This window comes from Crotalus tigris, unplaced genomic scaffold (genome assembly GCF_016545835.1).
Source record: "Crotalus tigris isolate CLP2741 ecotype Arizona unplaced genomic scaffold, ASM1654583v1 scf7180000017668.6805642782:7212621, whole genome shotgun sequence".
Lineage (NCBI taxonomy): Eukaryota > Metazoa > Chordata > Lepidosauria > Squamata > Viperidae > Crotalus > Crotalus tigris.
Genome location: NW_024096554.1, coordinates 790,145 through 805,012, shown reverse-complemented (window position 1 = coordinate 805,012; position 14,868 = coordinate 790,145). Strand labels below are relative to the sequence as shown.

General features: G+C 35.8%; 1 protein-coding gene across 5 annotated transcripts in view; it reads left to right on the top strand.

Annotated features, from left to right (window-relative positions):
• The window catches only part of BABAM2 (BRISC and BRCA1 A complex member 2), a 145,015-nt gene that overhangs the window by 110,657 nt on the left and 19,490 nt on the right, over positions 1–14,868 (top strand). The window contains exon 12 of one of the 5 annotated variants that reach the window (XM_039337062.1): positions 4,648–6,806. The exons of the other annotated variants lie outside the window; for them this stretch is intronic. Within the exon in view, the coding sequence (XP_039192996.1) occupies positions 4,648–4,705 (58 nt within the window). The 3' untranslated portion in view covers positions 4,706–6,806. Of the gene's footprint in view, positions 1–4,647; positions 6,807–14,868 lie in introns of those variants that run through there. 5 annotated transcript variants of the gene reach the window in all.

Genomic DNA, 14,868 nt, shown 5'->3' with positions numbered 1-14,868 from the left:
AGGGAGAGAGAGACCCTTTTGACATCTAAAATGAAGATAACACTGCATATATCCTTTTTTACCTGTGTGTGTATGTAATTTTATTCTCTTAAAGCATTCTCTTGGTGATCATTGTTTTAATAGTATGGATATTCCCAAGAGTCATATTTTTACTTTTATTTTTAATGTGTATATGTGTGTGTGTGTATACACACATACACATACACACACACACACACACACACACACACACATACACATACACACACCTATAATAAAGGTAAAAAAGGATATATGCAGTGTTATCTTCATTTTAGATATCAAAAGGGTTTTGCGGCTCCCAGTGTTTTGTTTTTGGTGGGAAACGGGTCCAAGTGGCTCTTTGAGTGTTTTGGGTTGCCTACCCCTGGTCTATATGTATGTACCACTGGTTGAAAAGCCCTGTTCTAAGGTATTTATATAGTTGTTACTCAGAGTAGCAAAAGAATGGAATATAAATCAGTATTGGTTCTGAATTCTTCCTTCATAGATAGGACAAATGGTAGGAATTCATTGAAGGGCCTTAATGAGTTTTTTTAAAAAAAATATTTTGAGTAAAAATATTTCAGTATAATTTGGTTTCCCTGTTGAATATAGCAAAATTCTTGGTTGTCCCTTTCCAAGTTTTATTAAATTTCACTTAAATTCCACACACAGATCTTTCAATACAGTCACATTCAGAAATTGAAATGTAATGAACTAAGTACTCATTTTTTGGGATATAGATATCCTCAGACAGCATTTTTTCTTTTTCAAGATAATCAACGCTAGTAAAATGAGTTTCATGTTTATGAAAAGCACATTGATTCTTGTATATCAGATTTTCACAGCAAAAAAAATAGCTGTTTGAAAACCAGGACAAAGTGAACTTATGGAAAGTTTTTTTTTTCCAAAGAAATACATTGGTGTTGTTGCTATCTGCTAAGAATGGATAGAGAAGAAGAACAAATGAGAAACATTGGGAGGGGGGGAGATCTTCCATCCATCCCACCTCCTTATTTCCCATGTGATGAATGGAAGGGAACAAACAAACATAATAAGCAAGCTGGAAGAAAGATTTATCAGTCAGATTCAGAAGGAGAAACCTATTCATTTCTTTCTTGTTTGCCAAAGGCATCTAGCAAGTACAGAAGATCAAAAATCCCCTCCCCGACTTTCTCTTCTTATGTAATGTAAAGATAGACCAGAATAAGAAACAGACTCAGTATAGACATAAAGCTAACTTTATTGGAACAGCTATAGTCACAGAATCCTGCAAATGTCAATGTACTTCCCTTCCTCATTTTTTTAACTTCATGGGAATTAACTGGGGGACAAGGGAGGAGGCTGTCTGAGGCAGTTTTGTAGCATACTTTCAAAGGCCAGTCTAATTTTCCTGTTTGTCGCCATGGTACTGGTCTTCCCTCTGTCCTTCAAAGCCATCTCCACACCCACCAGAAAACAGCTTGCTCAGTTCTTTCCCTCTCTCCCTCTCTTGGCATTAGTGATAGCTAGTCAAACATCAGAAAAGGAATGTTATCTTCATGCCCAAATGTCGACACCTTAGAATCTTCTCATTGGCCATTAGGAGAACAGATGGACTAAATGCTGGATTGATTTGTCCTTGAATGGAGTCTATCTTGCCTCCTCTAGCTGTTAGGACAAATTTAATCCATAAAGCAAATTTAGGATTACATCCAATAAAATTGGTGGAAAGCCGACATAACCAGCATAAAGGAAACTGCTGATTTTGTTAACTCTCTTTTTCCTTCTTCTTTGCTTCTACCTGAAGAACTGGAGCTGAATTATATTATTGGGGGGGGGAGTCTGTGCTTTTTCTTTTATTAAGTTATGTACAGCCTTGATTTGAAAGTATTATTTCTGATCTCAGATTTGAGTACATTAACCACGTTAGTTTTTGTGCAGTGCTAGTTTGTGGTTTTATTTCTAATTTGAATTGCTATCTTTTTGATAGCAATTTGATATTCAAGACTATGGATGATGTAACACAGAATCACACACACACAAAAAAAAACCCCAAGTGAACTAGGGTGTTAAATTCTTATTGCATCTATCAATTGTAGTCCATAGTGCCTATTTTATATTTTATGATGTTAATAAATAGGAAGGTAACAGAGAAAAAATTCAGGCTCAGATAAATACAGGGGTGAATCATGTAGCAGAACTGTGAGAGATAATAACTAAACTGAACATGATAGCATAAGAAAGGAGAAGGTAATAGAAATTTGGGATGCATTCATATAGAAATTCACTTTAAAATCCCACTCTGTAAGAAGACGTCTATGGTATGTCCAAGGCTAATTCCATTTATCAACATAAAAGCTGCTTTTGCAGAAAGAAAGAAAAACCATGGGGCAGGGGAATGTGCAATTAAAACTGAAAACTATTATAGATGAAAACAATTCATGATAATATGTAGTAACCATAAATCATGGTTAATTATGAAGAAATTGTTTTCCTATATATGGTATAGATATAAAACACATACTGGATTTTTGTTTCCATGTAGGAAATTTTATGCTTTTGTTTTCTTAAGCAGGCAGTTGAATCTAAATAAACAAGAGTAGAGATTTCTTGCTTGTAGTTTTATGTCATAAGTAATGTTTTCCAGTTTGTGCATGAAGTATTGGATGCTATGTGTGCCTCTTTGAAGACATGTTCTGTGCAGTTCCTTAAGTTCCATATGTATTAATTCATTTAGTAACCAGAAGAGGAAATGACCATCCTTCTACTCTTTCTCTTTGTGATTAGAAATAATAGGATATGTTGTGTGAGCATAAAAGATACAAATACCTTTGATTTCTGGCCATAATTCATTGCTGCCCATGTGCTTTCTCTCAGCTTGCTGGAGTTCACTTTATTTGGCCTCATTGTTCCAGATGTTTCACCCATTTGATTACACTTAGTTTTTCTTTCATTTAGTATCAGCTCTAACATTGTTTGTGTAGTGTACACTAATGTTCCCCCTATGCTTACTTGGCTAAATAAATTTAACATACAATACAGCCCCTGTTTTCTTCCTGTTACTTTTGTTTCTTTTGAACAAACAGTATACTCTTATCATGGGATTTATTCCATTGGCTTTCCATTATTTCTATTAATTTATATTTGCTTATTTCTCCTGATTACAGCATTAGATATAGGCAAAAAAGATCTCAATTTTTCATTTTCTTTCTGATGAGCATCGTTTATTAGCAAAGTGCCATTTTACAGTGATGTCATTGTTTAAAATCAAATTAACTTTAAGTTGTTGAAATTATATTTTTAAGATGGCCCCTAGCTGACAAATCTGCCCTCCCTCACAGTAAATCATATGGGGGTGGTAAGTGTTGTTACTTTTGCATTCCTTATTATTTTTGGAATTTCAGAATTAATGTTAAACAGTTTGCTTTTGTATTGATTTGGAGAAGTCATGGAGCTGTGACATTGAAATTGATATTGCAGTTATTGATGGGCTTTCTTGCCCTAATGCTTACCAAGGCTTATGGGGATGGGGGTGTTTCAGTCCAATTAGAAATGGAGAACACTAGAGCTTGCTATTTTCTTTGGAGCTTGTCTGCCTGTGTTTCTATGGCAGTATTGTATCTGATACTATCGAGTTAGCACTTGATCACATAGAACAGGGCTTTTCAACCAGTGGTACGGATACCATCTGTGGTACATTGGCACCTGGCAGGTGGTACGCGATCATCCTAGAAAAGTAGCGGGGAGGGGAATGAGCTGAACCGGTGGTAGCACCGCACAAGCCTGAGTGAGAGATTGCTGGAGCTGCAGGGCTGTCAGAGCTCAGCGGAAGTGCCAGGATCAGCACTTCTTTGGAGCTATTAGGGCTCAGCGGAAGCACCAGGATCAGCGCCAGGCTCCAGCTGGAGCTCGGCGCTAATCCTGGCACTTCTGTTGAGTCCAGAAGAAGTGCCAATCAGCTGGAATGTTGCAGCATCTCCAGGGTCTTGTGATTTACATTCAAATGCTTGGTAACCAATTCATATTTATGGTGGTCACAGTGTCCCAGGGTCATGTAAAGTGACCAAAACCTGCTGCAACCACCCAGCAGATGGGGGAATAAAAACCAAATACCCCCCACCCCATCCCCACTACCAATCCTCAACAAAATGCTCACAACAATGAAAACGTCGGACAGGAGGAAGAGCGCCGCCAGGCGGGCAGGCAGGTGTCTTGCTTGGCTGTGCCTTGGGGGGCACTTTTTTTCAGTGCCATTGTAACTTCGAACAGTCACTAAGCGAACTGTTGTAAGTCAAGGACTACCTGTACTTAATCACTTTTTTCTTTTTCTTTCTTTCTTTTTTTTTTTTTTTTGGTCATCAAGTTTTTGACACCTTGTTAGGCAAGTGGTGGTACTTAGATATTGCCATATCCTAAAAGTGGTACAATGGGTGAAAAGGTTGAAAAGCCCTGACATAGAACATAGAATTATAGGGCTAGGAGGGGCCTCATAGGTCTTCTAATCCAATTCCCTGCTCAAGACAGAAAATCTTCTACTATCCAAGTCAAATGGTAGTCCAATCTATTTTTGAAAACCTACAGTGATGGACCACCCACAATTCCAGGAGACAAGCTATTCCATTGATTAATTGTTCTCACTGTGAAAAAATTTCTCCTTACTTCTAGATTGGATCTCTCTTTAACAAGCTTCTTGTCCAGCCTTCTGGTGCTTTGGAAGGTTTGATGAGTTCACTTTGATTATGCTTTGATGAATTCCAGCAGCATAGTTCCAGATCACTTTCAGAGACTCTCAGAGGTGGTGTCTGGTTTTTTTTATGCCCAGAAAAGTGAAAGAACATGAAAGAATAGAGAGATGGGAGTGGCAAAATCCAAAGGAGAAAGTCCTGTGAAACACAAAATTTGAGACTTTTGATGGACTGTGATTTGGGGGATTTTATAGATTTTGGTGGTGAATTTTTGAAAATTGGAAGCTTTACAAGAAAGATGATGATACAAAGTTGACTGGAGATGGAAGCTTTTGTGGCTTGAAGAATTAAAAAAAGAACTAGACAAGGCAGAACAACAAAGAAAATGGGAGTCTGCTGGATCTGTTCATTAAATACAGTTTATAGTAACTGATAAGTTAAAATTCCAACTTCCACTTATTTTGTTCTTCAGCTACTTAGTAACCTAATTATCATTACTGCTCCATACTGCCCATTAATTCAATACTGTTATAAGGACAAATAGAAAACCAATAAAAAATTAACACTGATAATGGCTTGTAAAAATGCAATTTTTACTGCTGTGTAATCAATGCATGTTCATGACAGCTCATGGCAATACAATGAAGTCTGACTAGTTGAATCATTTTTTTAATGTACAGTTTGAACAGTGTTGTCTTGCATAGCTAAGTGCAGGTCTTAAGGCATAATATGTTGTTTTTGACAGGTGCCTGCCAGGGATCTTCAGTGCTGTCATGCATAATATAGATTCCAACCAAATCAGGAAGGCTTAGGAAACTTACTTCTGGCCACTTCTCATTAAATTTTTGACTGTGGCAAGGAAAGAATAATGATTAAATCTTGACGAGAGATATTTATATGCGAAGCGTTTGACAGAATATAGAGGGTTTTTAAAATAACAAACATATAGCATCTATACACATGTCAGCATTGTTTTTTCTGAGTGAAGTCTAAATATAATTTTCCTTATTAAATAATGAGTAGAATTACAATCATGTAAATAGTTTTTATTACAGTGCATAATCTTTTATCATTTTTTTCAAGTGCTGTTTTTTTCTGGGGCTAGAAATAGATGGTCTTTACCAAGATATTGCTGTCCAATCAAATAGGGCCCTTTTCTTTCAGATGTATGTCCCTTGCTCCCCAATTGCCAACAAATGTTGATAGATGTGGTTCATCAATATCTAATTTTGGTAAATTCTGTAGAACTAAGCAGGAAAATAATATACTTAAGAACCTTTGTTGACAAATGTGGTTCCTAATGTAACTCTTAATTTATTCTAGTAAGTCATAGTATGCTGCAGTATTTTCAAACTATTTCACTGAATACCAAATCTAAATATTTGAATAATGACCTAAGGATTTGGGGCAGCGCAGTGGCTTAGTGGTTAAGACGCTGGGTTTATTGGCTTTGAAGCCAGCAGCCCAGGTTCAAGACCCAAGTGTCTTGCAATGGGGTGAGCTCCTGTCCTCACTCCAGCTCCTGCCAAGCTAGCAGTTTGAAAGTATGCAACCACCTTGTTTTGAAAGTAAGCACTCTGTGATGTCATGCTGGCCACATGACCATGGAAATGTCTTCGGACAGCGCTAGCTTAATCGCCTTGAAAGATGAGCATTGCTCCCTATAGTCGGCAATGCCTAGTAGAGTAAAATCCACAGGGACTTCTTTACCTTTTTTCTTAAGGATTTGATTGATTTCCACATTCCTAAAGAACTGGACCTCCCAGGATCAATTAATAGCATTTGCGAAAAAGAAACAATATAGAAAGTATAAAGAAACACTCAACTATAACTTAATAAGAATAGAAAGCATAAATAATGATTTAGAACAACAAAACTGCCCTGTTTAAAGCCAGGCAAGGACAGAAGAATCCATAAATGATTTTATTTTAGCATGGAATACATTAATATGATGAACAGAATTATATATCTTATGTAAAATATATCTAAAAATCTAACTTCATACCAATGTTTGCAAAATATAATTTCCTTTTAATACATGTTTGAAGAGAGTTAAGGGTTAGTATGATTTTGGTTATTGTATAATTAGTAAACTTAAATAGATTATGTTTAATATGTTTGTATAACCCTGTACTTGGCTCTGGGAAGTCGGGGTGGGGGGTGGGGGGTGGGGGGAGGATGGGTTGAAGTTTAAGTAGTTCAGATAAGTAGAAATAGTTTTATTGTATATAATATTGATGTTTTAATTTGGAGAGAGGAATTGCTTGGACATTTCCCCTGGACCGCATCCGAAGCGAGAAGATAGAAGAAGGGGAGAAGCAAGTAGGAAGGTTGAGGAGAAGGAGGAGAGGAGGAGAGTGAGGAAGAGGAAGAAGAGGGAAAGAGGCAAGTTGGTTAGAGGGTGGATGCGGTTTGGGGGGAAATGGGTGAGCAATACCGAAAGTTGTGTGTATCAATTTGTTTCATTTTTTATCTGAAGTATTTTTATGAATGTAATGTATTGTAAAATTGAAAATAAAAACTTTTTACAAAAAAAAAATACATGTTCAGAAGAATATGTGAATTGGATATGCTGATGGCTTTCTAATCTGATTGAATATGAGTTATGAGTTATTTATCATTCCTTATTATATCAGTGTGTTTAGATGACTCATCAGCCTAAATTATGTCTATTTTGAAAAACGTGTTGTTTTACAAATCCAAATATGTATAAAAATGATCATTGTTTGAGAGATATTTCCTTACCAAATCCCACAATGCCTTCAACAATCGCAAAGATTCTAATGTACTTTCCTAGAGAACCTAGAAAAGATTCCATGGACGAAAACCCTAAAGGGGAAACCAACTCAAGAAGCGTGGGGAACTCTGAAAAATATGATCATAAAAGCCCAGCCCACCACAATACCACTGGAAAAAAAAAAGAAATTCAAGAAGAAACCATCATGGCTGCACAAAGCTCTCTCTGACAAACTAAAAGACAAAAAAGACAAATAGAAAAAATGGAAAGAGAGACACATAACTAAGGCTGATTATCAGCAGACAGCCAGAACATGCAAAGATGAAGTCAGAAAAGCAAAGACTCAGAATGAACAAAGACTTGCAACAGAAATCAAGGACAATAAAAAAAGTTTATTTCAACATATTAATAACAAGAAAAAGTCAAGGAAACTATAGGTCCGCTAAAGAGAGAAGACAGAAAGGAAGTAACAGGCAGCAGGGAGAAAGCAGAGCTGCTTAACTCATTCTTTGCATCAGTCTTCACACAAAAAGAAATTGTAGCCGAACATAACCAAAAAAACTACTGCAAAAGACAAACTAGAAACAAAAATTAAAATAAGCAAGAAAATGGTAAGAGAACACATATCCGACCTTGATGAACATAAATCACCGGGATCCAAAGATTACATCCTAGAGTTCTGAAGGAGCTGGCAGATGTTATTTCAGAAACATTGCACCATATCTGTCAAAAAATCCTGGAGCATCGGGAAGTACTTGAGGATTGGAAAAGAGCTGATGTTTCCATCTTCAAGAAAGAAAGAAAAAAACAGACCCAGAAAACTGCAGACCAATCAGTCTAACATCAATACCTGGGAAGATCCTGGAAAAGATAACCACAAAACAGAGCTACGAACAGCTAGAAGCAAACAAAGTTATAACTAGTAGCCAGCATGGGTTTGTTAAAAACAGATCATGTCAAACCAATCTTACTTCATTCCTTGTTAAAGTGACTAAATTAATAGACCAGTGAAACACTGTGGACATAGTATACTTAGATTTCAGTAAGGCATTTGACAAAGTAGACCACAACCTGCTGCTTAGTAAACTAGGTGGGATAGACAACATCAACACCAGATGGATCTGTAGCTGGCTGACAGACTGTACTCAGTGAGTAGTCCTCAATGGTATTACATCCACATGGAGATAAGTAAGCAGTTGGGTACCACAAGGCTCCATCTTAGGCCCAGTATTCTTTAATATCTTCATAAATGACTTAGATGAGGGAATAGAAGGAAATTCATCAACTTTGCAGATGACACTAAACTGACAGGAATAGCCAATACCCCAGAAGACAAGCTCAGGATCCAAAAAGATCTTTTTTTTTTTAATTGAAAATTTTTAAGTTTTACAAAACAATTCCCTTCCCCGAACCCTCCCAACCCTCCCCTACCCTCCCCCGACCTTCCCAGAGCTGAATATAGGCTTAATTTAAAAAAATGTTTAAAAAATCTTAAGACACATATAAACCATAAGCAAATCTAAATACATTAATTAAACAAATTATAAAATAGTTAACAACAATATATATATAAAAAAATACCAGAAGAAAGGAAAAAAGAAACAGAAAAAGAAGAAATCAAATAAAAAGAAAAATAAAAAGAAAATTAAAAAGAAATATCTATAAAATATCTTAAATTTTAAATATAAGTTATTCAAAAACTAAGTAGTATTTTTTTATATCCAACTTATATTGTATGAAATCTATCCATTTTTTCCATACCAAAAAATACCTCTCTTGCGATTGATCTTTCAAAAAAGCCGAAATCTTTGCCATTTCCGCCAGATAAGAAACTTTAAGAAACCACTCTTGCAAAGTAGGCAAAGATTCCTTCTTCCAACATTGCCCTACTAACAACCTGGCCGCTGTAATTAAATTTAACATCAATATAGTCTCTTTACTATCACAATCAGGAACAATACCTAACAAAAACAATTGTGGGGTAAATTTTACCCTTCTTCTAAAAATTCTTTGAATATTCCACCATATCTTAATCCAAAAAGCTTTTATATTTTTACATGACCACCAGATATGATAATAAGTAGCATCCAAACATCCACATCTCCAACATTTAGGCTGCAAGTCAGGATACATACGAGACATTTTTTGTGGATCAAGGTGCCATCTATAAAACATTTTATAAAAATTTTCCCTTAAATTTTGGGCTTGTGTAAATTTAACATTCCTCACCCAAATAATTTCCCAGGTATCTAATAGAACCGGTTCATCAAAATTTTGTGCCCATTTGACCATACATTCTTTAACTAATTCTACTTCTGAATCCAGTTCTATTAACACCCCATAAATTCTCTTAATATGAGTTCGTCTTTGATCTTTTATTTGTTTTAGCAAATTCTCATCTTCTCTAAGCAAACCCACATTACGATCTATCTTCCACCTCTCCACTATTTGTCTATAATGAAACCATGAGTAAATAATATTTTCTTGTGTTAGATCTTCCAAAGATTTTAATTGCCAGTTTTTACCATCCCATCTAAGTAATTGTGCATAAGAAATGCTATCCATCTTGACTCCTCTCCTTATCCCTTCTATCTCATGCCACGGTATGGCCCATAGTGGAATTTTAAAATCACTTCTATAATATTTCTTCCAAACCCAAAGTAAAGAAATCCTTATAATATGAGATTTAAAAACCCTATCAACCTTTTTATTAAAAATTAAATAGGCATGCCATCCAAAAAGTAAATCCCAACCCTCCAAGAGGAGTATTTCTACATTTGTTAAATTAACCCAATCACTAATTAATGTTAAAGCCACAGCATCATAATACAATTTCAAATTCGGTACCTTGAGTCCACCTCTCTCACGAATATCTTGTATAATTTTAAGTTTTACTCTTGGTTTTTTCCCTGCCCAGATAAATTTATTGATACCTTTCTGCCATTCATTTAAATTAACCTCATTCTTTAAAATAGGTATCATTTGAAATAAAAAAAGAAACTTTGGCAGAACATTCATTTTAATCGCCGCAATTCTTCCCCAAAGAGATAATTGCAGCTTCTCCCAATTTTCCAAATCTCTTTGTATTTTGACCCACAGCCTTTGATAATTATTTTTATACAATTTTGCATTAGAAGCAGATAAAATAACCCCCAAATATTTTACCTTATTAACAACCTCAAAATCTGTCAACTTAACCAAGGTCTCCTTATCCAAATTAGTCATGTTTTTAGGCAATATTTTAGTCTTATTATTATTAATTTTAAAGCCCGAAACCTGTCCATACTGATATATCAATTGTAATAACTCTACTACAGAACAAGAAGGTTGAGATAAAGTAACAACCAAGTCATCTGCAAAAGCCCTTAGTTTATATTCTTTTTTATTAACTTCTATTCCTTTTATTTGCTGTGATTCTCGAATTTTAATCAGCAAAATTTCCAAAGTTAAAACAAACAGCAATGGTGACAATGGACAACCCTGTCTAGTCCCCTTCTCTATTAGAAACACCTCTGACAAACCCCCATTAACTATGAGTTGTGCCGTTTGCTTTTGATAAATAACACAAAGAGCTTGTAAGACTTTTTCTCCAAAATTCATTCTCTCAATTAATCTTAACATAAATTGCCAATTCAGCTGGTCAAAAGCTTTTTCAGCATCTAAGAATATCAATCCTGCAGAAACCTGATTGTTTTTATCTAAATATTCTAATAAATTAATAATTTGTCTAACATTATTCTTCATATACCTTCCAGTTATAAAACCCGTTTGATCCATATGTATTACATGATGCAAAACCCTCATAAGTCTATTAGCTAAAATTTTCGAGAAAATCGTATAATCTACATTTAAAAGAGATATAGGTCTGTAATTCTTTGGTAAAGTAAGATCTTGATCTTCTTTTGGAATCAAGGATATAAAAGTTCTACCCCATGACGGGGGAATCTCTGAACCCTGTAATATATTAAAAAGCTCCTTTAAAGGTTGAATCATCTCTTGTACCAAGGTTTTATAATAGATAGATGTCAATCCATCCATACCCGGTGCTTTACCTAATTTTAATTCTTTAATTACTGTCTCAATTTTCTCACTAGTAATCAGATCATTAATTTCTTGTTTCTGATCTTCTGTTAGTTTAGGAAAGTTAGCTTCTTTTAAATAATTATCTATATCTGAAACCTGTACTTTAGTACTCATGTATAATTTTTGATAATAATCTAAGAAAGATTTCTTAATCAACTCCTTCTGATATACCAATTTACCATTATAATTTATTTTATCTATAGTTCTCTGTCTCTGCTTCTTTCTCAATTGATAAGCCAACCATCTCCCTGGTTTATTGGCATTACAAAATGTATTTTGTTTCATATACAATAAATTAGTTGCAGTTTGATCAGCCATCAACATATTAAATTGTGATTTAAGCAATTTTATAGATTCCTTAATCTTCTCATCTGTGGGGTTTAAAATCAGAGCTTTTTCTTTTAGTTTAATCTCATCTTCCAACTCCTTACATTTCTGCACCTGCTTCTGTCTATGAACCTTATTCATTTGTATCAAAATCCCCCACATATAAGCTTTACCTGCATCCCAGATCATTGACATTGAAGTTTCCTTATACATATTTAAAGCAAAATATTCCTTTAGTTGCTCCTTTAATTTTTGAACATTCTTTTCTTCTCTAAATAAATTTTCATTCATCCTCCAAGATCTCCTCTCCTCTTTTTCATTAACCAATTCCATCCAAACTGGACTATGATCCGTCAATGTCCTAGGAAAAATCTTGACATTCTTTACCCTAAAATATAAATCCGTTGTAATCAAGAAAAAGTCAATTCTTGAGAAAGATTGATGTCTATCCGAAAAGAAGGTAAAGTCTCTCTCCTCCAAGTTATGCTCACGCCAATAATTGCGCAGCTCCCAGTCCTCTTTCAAATCAAAAAAGGCTTTAGGTAATTTAGCCTGTTTAAAAGAAATGGAGGGTCCTTTTTTATCTCTTTGTGTATCTAAAACACCATTCCAGTCTCCCATTAATATAACAGATCTATAATCCAACAAAATTAGTTTTTGATGTAACAATCTATAAAATTGTTCCTGTTGTTGATTTGGTGCATACAGTCCCACTATGAGTACTTTCTTACCATACAAACCCACTTCAATCATAACATATCTCCCTTGAGGATCGGATTCTATTAAACAGGCTGATAAATTTTGCTTAACATAAATAACTACTCCCCCTTTTTTCCCGGGAGCAAAAGATACAAAATGAGATCCCAAACGAGCATTAACTAAATATTTTTGATCTTTAGATATAATGTGTGTTTCCTGCAGGCAAATAATATCATTGTTATGTTGCTTTAAATAATGAAAAATTTTCTTTCTCTTTTGGGGGGAATTGAGACCATTAGCATTCCATGTCAGGAGCTTTACCATCTCCCTTGACCAAAAGCCTGGAGAAGACTGCTTGAAGATCTGCCATTGAAGAATGTGCTGCAGAGCTCTTGGGTCTTGCTCCTCCCACAGGCACCGAAACAAATTCTTGTAGAACTTCTTTAACTTCTTTTTGTTCCTTTTCCTTACATCTATGAGCTGCCCGAGTCATTCTTTGCTCTTTGATCTCTGCTTGTTGCAACCTCTCAACCTGTGATTTTCCAACATCCATCAATACTACTTCTTCAGACTGCTGTTCCACCTCCTTGCCATCCAAGACTTTCTGCATCATGGGTGGTGATGAGCCTGCTCCCAGGACCGACTTGTAAAACTCCTTTGCTTTAGAAACAGTGTTAAGTCTATAACGCGTCCCCGCATGACTCACTACGATACCCATCGGAATCTCCCATCTGAATGGCATCAATCTTTTTTTAAGTTCATTGGCTAAGAAAGCAAACTCTTTTCTCCTTCTTAAAATTTTGGATGAAATCTCCTTTAAAATAATGACATCTTGAGCAGCAATCTGAAACCTCTTATTATAAAAAGCTTGTATAATTTCATTACGCAGAGATCTCTTCCCAAAGTAAATTACCACAACGGCACTCCATCCTCATGGAGAGAAGTAAGCAGTGGGGTACCACAAGGTTCCGTCTTAGACCCAGTACTCTTCAATATCTTCATAAATGACTTAGATGAGGGAATTGAAGGGGAACTCATCAGATTTGCAGATGACACCAAACTGGCAGGAGTAGCCAACACCCCAGAAGACAAACTCAGGATCCATAAAGATCTTGACAAACTTGAACAACGGGCCCTGTGCAACAAAATGAGTTTTAATGTGGAGAAAAGCAAAGTTTTACATTTAGGCAGGAAAAATCAAGGTATAACTACAGATTAGGTGAGACCTGGCTCAAAAACAGTAACTGTGAGAGGGACCTTGGAGTCCTAGTGGACAATCACTTGACCATGAGCCAGCAGTATACAGCACCAGCCAAAAAAGCTAATACAATCCTGGTTTGTATAAACAGGCATAGAATCGAGATCACGTGAAGTATTAGTATCACTTTATAAAACCCCATTAAGACCACACCTGGAATACTGCAACCAATTTTGGTCACCATACTACAAAAAAATGTTGAGACTTTGGAAAAAGTTCAGAGAACAGCAACTAAAATGATCAAAGGCCTGGAAGAACAGCTGCAGGACTTGGTTTGGCTAGTTTAAAGAAAAGAAGAAATAGGGGTGACTTGATAACAGAATTCCAGTATTTGAGGGACTGCCAGAAAGAAGAAGGGGTCAAATTATTCTCCAAAGCACTAGAGGGCAGGACAAGAAAGAATGGATGGAAATTGACCAAAAACAGAAGCAACCTGAAATTAAGGAGAAAATTCCTAACAGTGAGGACAATTAACCAGTGGAACAGCTTGCCTTCAGAAATTGTGGGCACTCCATCACTCTTTTAAGAAATGACTAGACAGTCACTTGTCTGAAATGGTATAGGTTCTCCTGCTTGAGTAGGGGGCTGGACTAGAAGACCTCCAAGGTCCCTTCCAGCTCTATTCTATTCTATTCTATTCTATTCAGAAATTTTGGGAGATATTCAGAGTTGTATCTGCCCTGAAAATATCCAATATATTCAGAAGCTACAGCTGGTGCAGAATGCAGTGGTGCATGCAGTTCTGGGGTATCTAGGGTAGCCCAAGTAATACTGTTGTTGCATGAGCTGCATTGGTTACCAGTTTGTTTCCGCATCCAAGGATTTAGCTATTGGCATGGCTCCAAATAATCTTAGGAGTTGTCTTACCCCAATAGGACTAGCCTGTCCCACTCATGCAAATGGAAGATACTTGTTATGGATCTTTACGTAAAAAGACCTCCTCTCCGTGCCATCCATCTCTTAGTCCCAGTTTTTTGTATGGTTTTAAATATTTAGTTTGTATAATTAAATATTTTAATCATTTTTCTATTTGTCTTTTAAAATCTGTAAGTTGCCCAGAGTCACCTAATAGGGGAGATAGTAGCATAAATATTTAA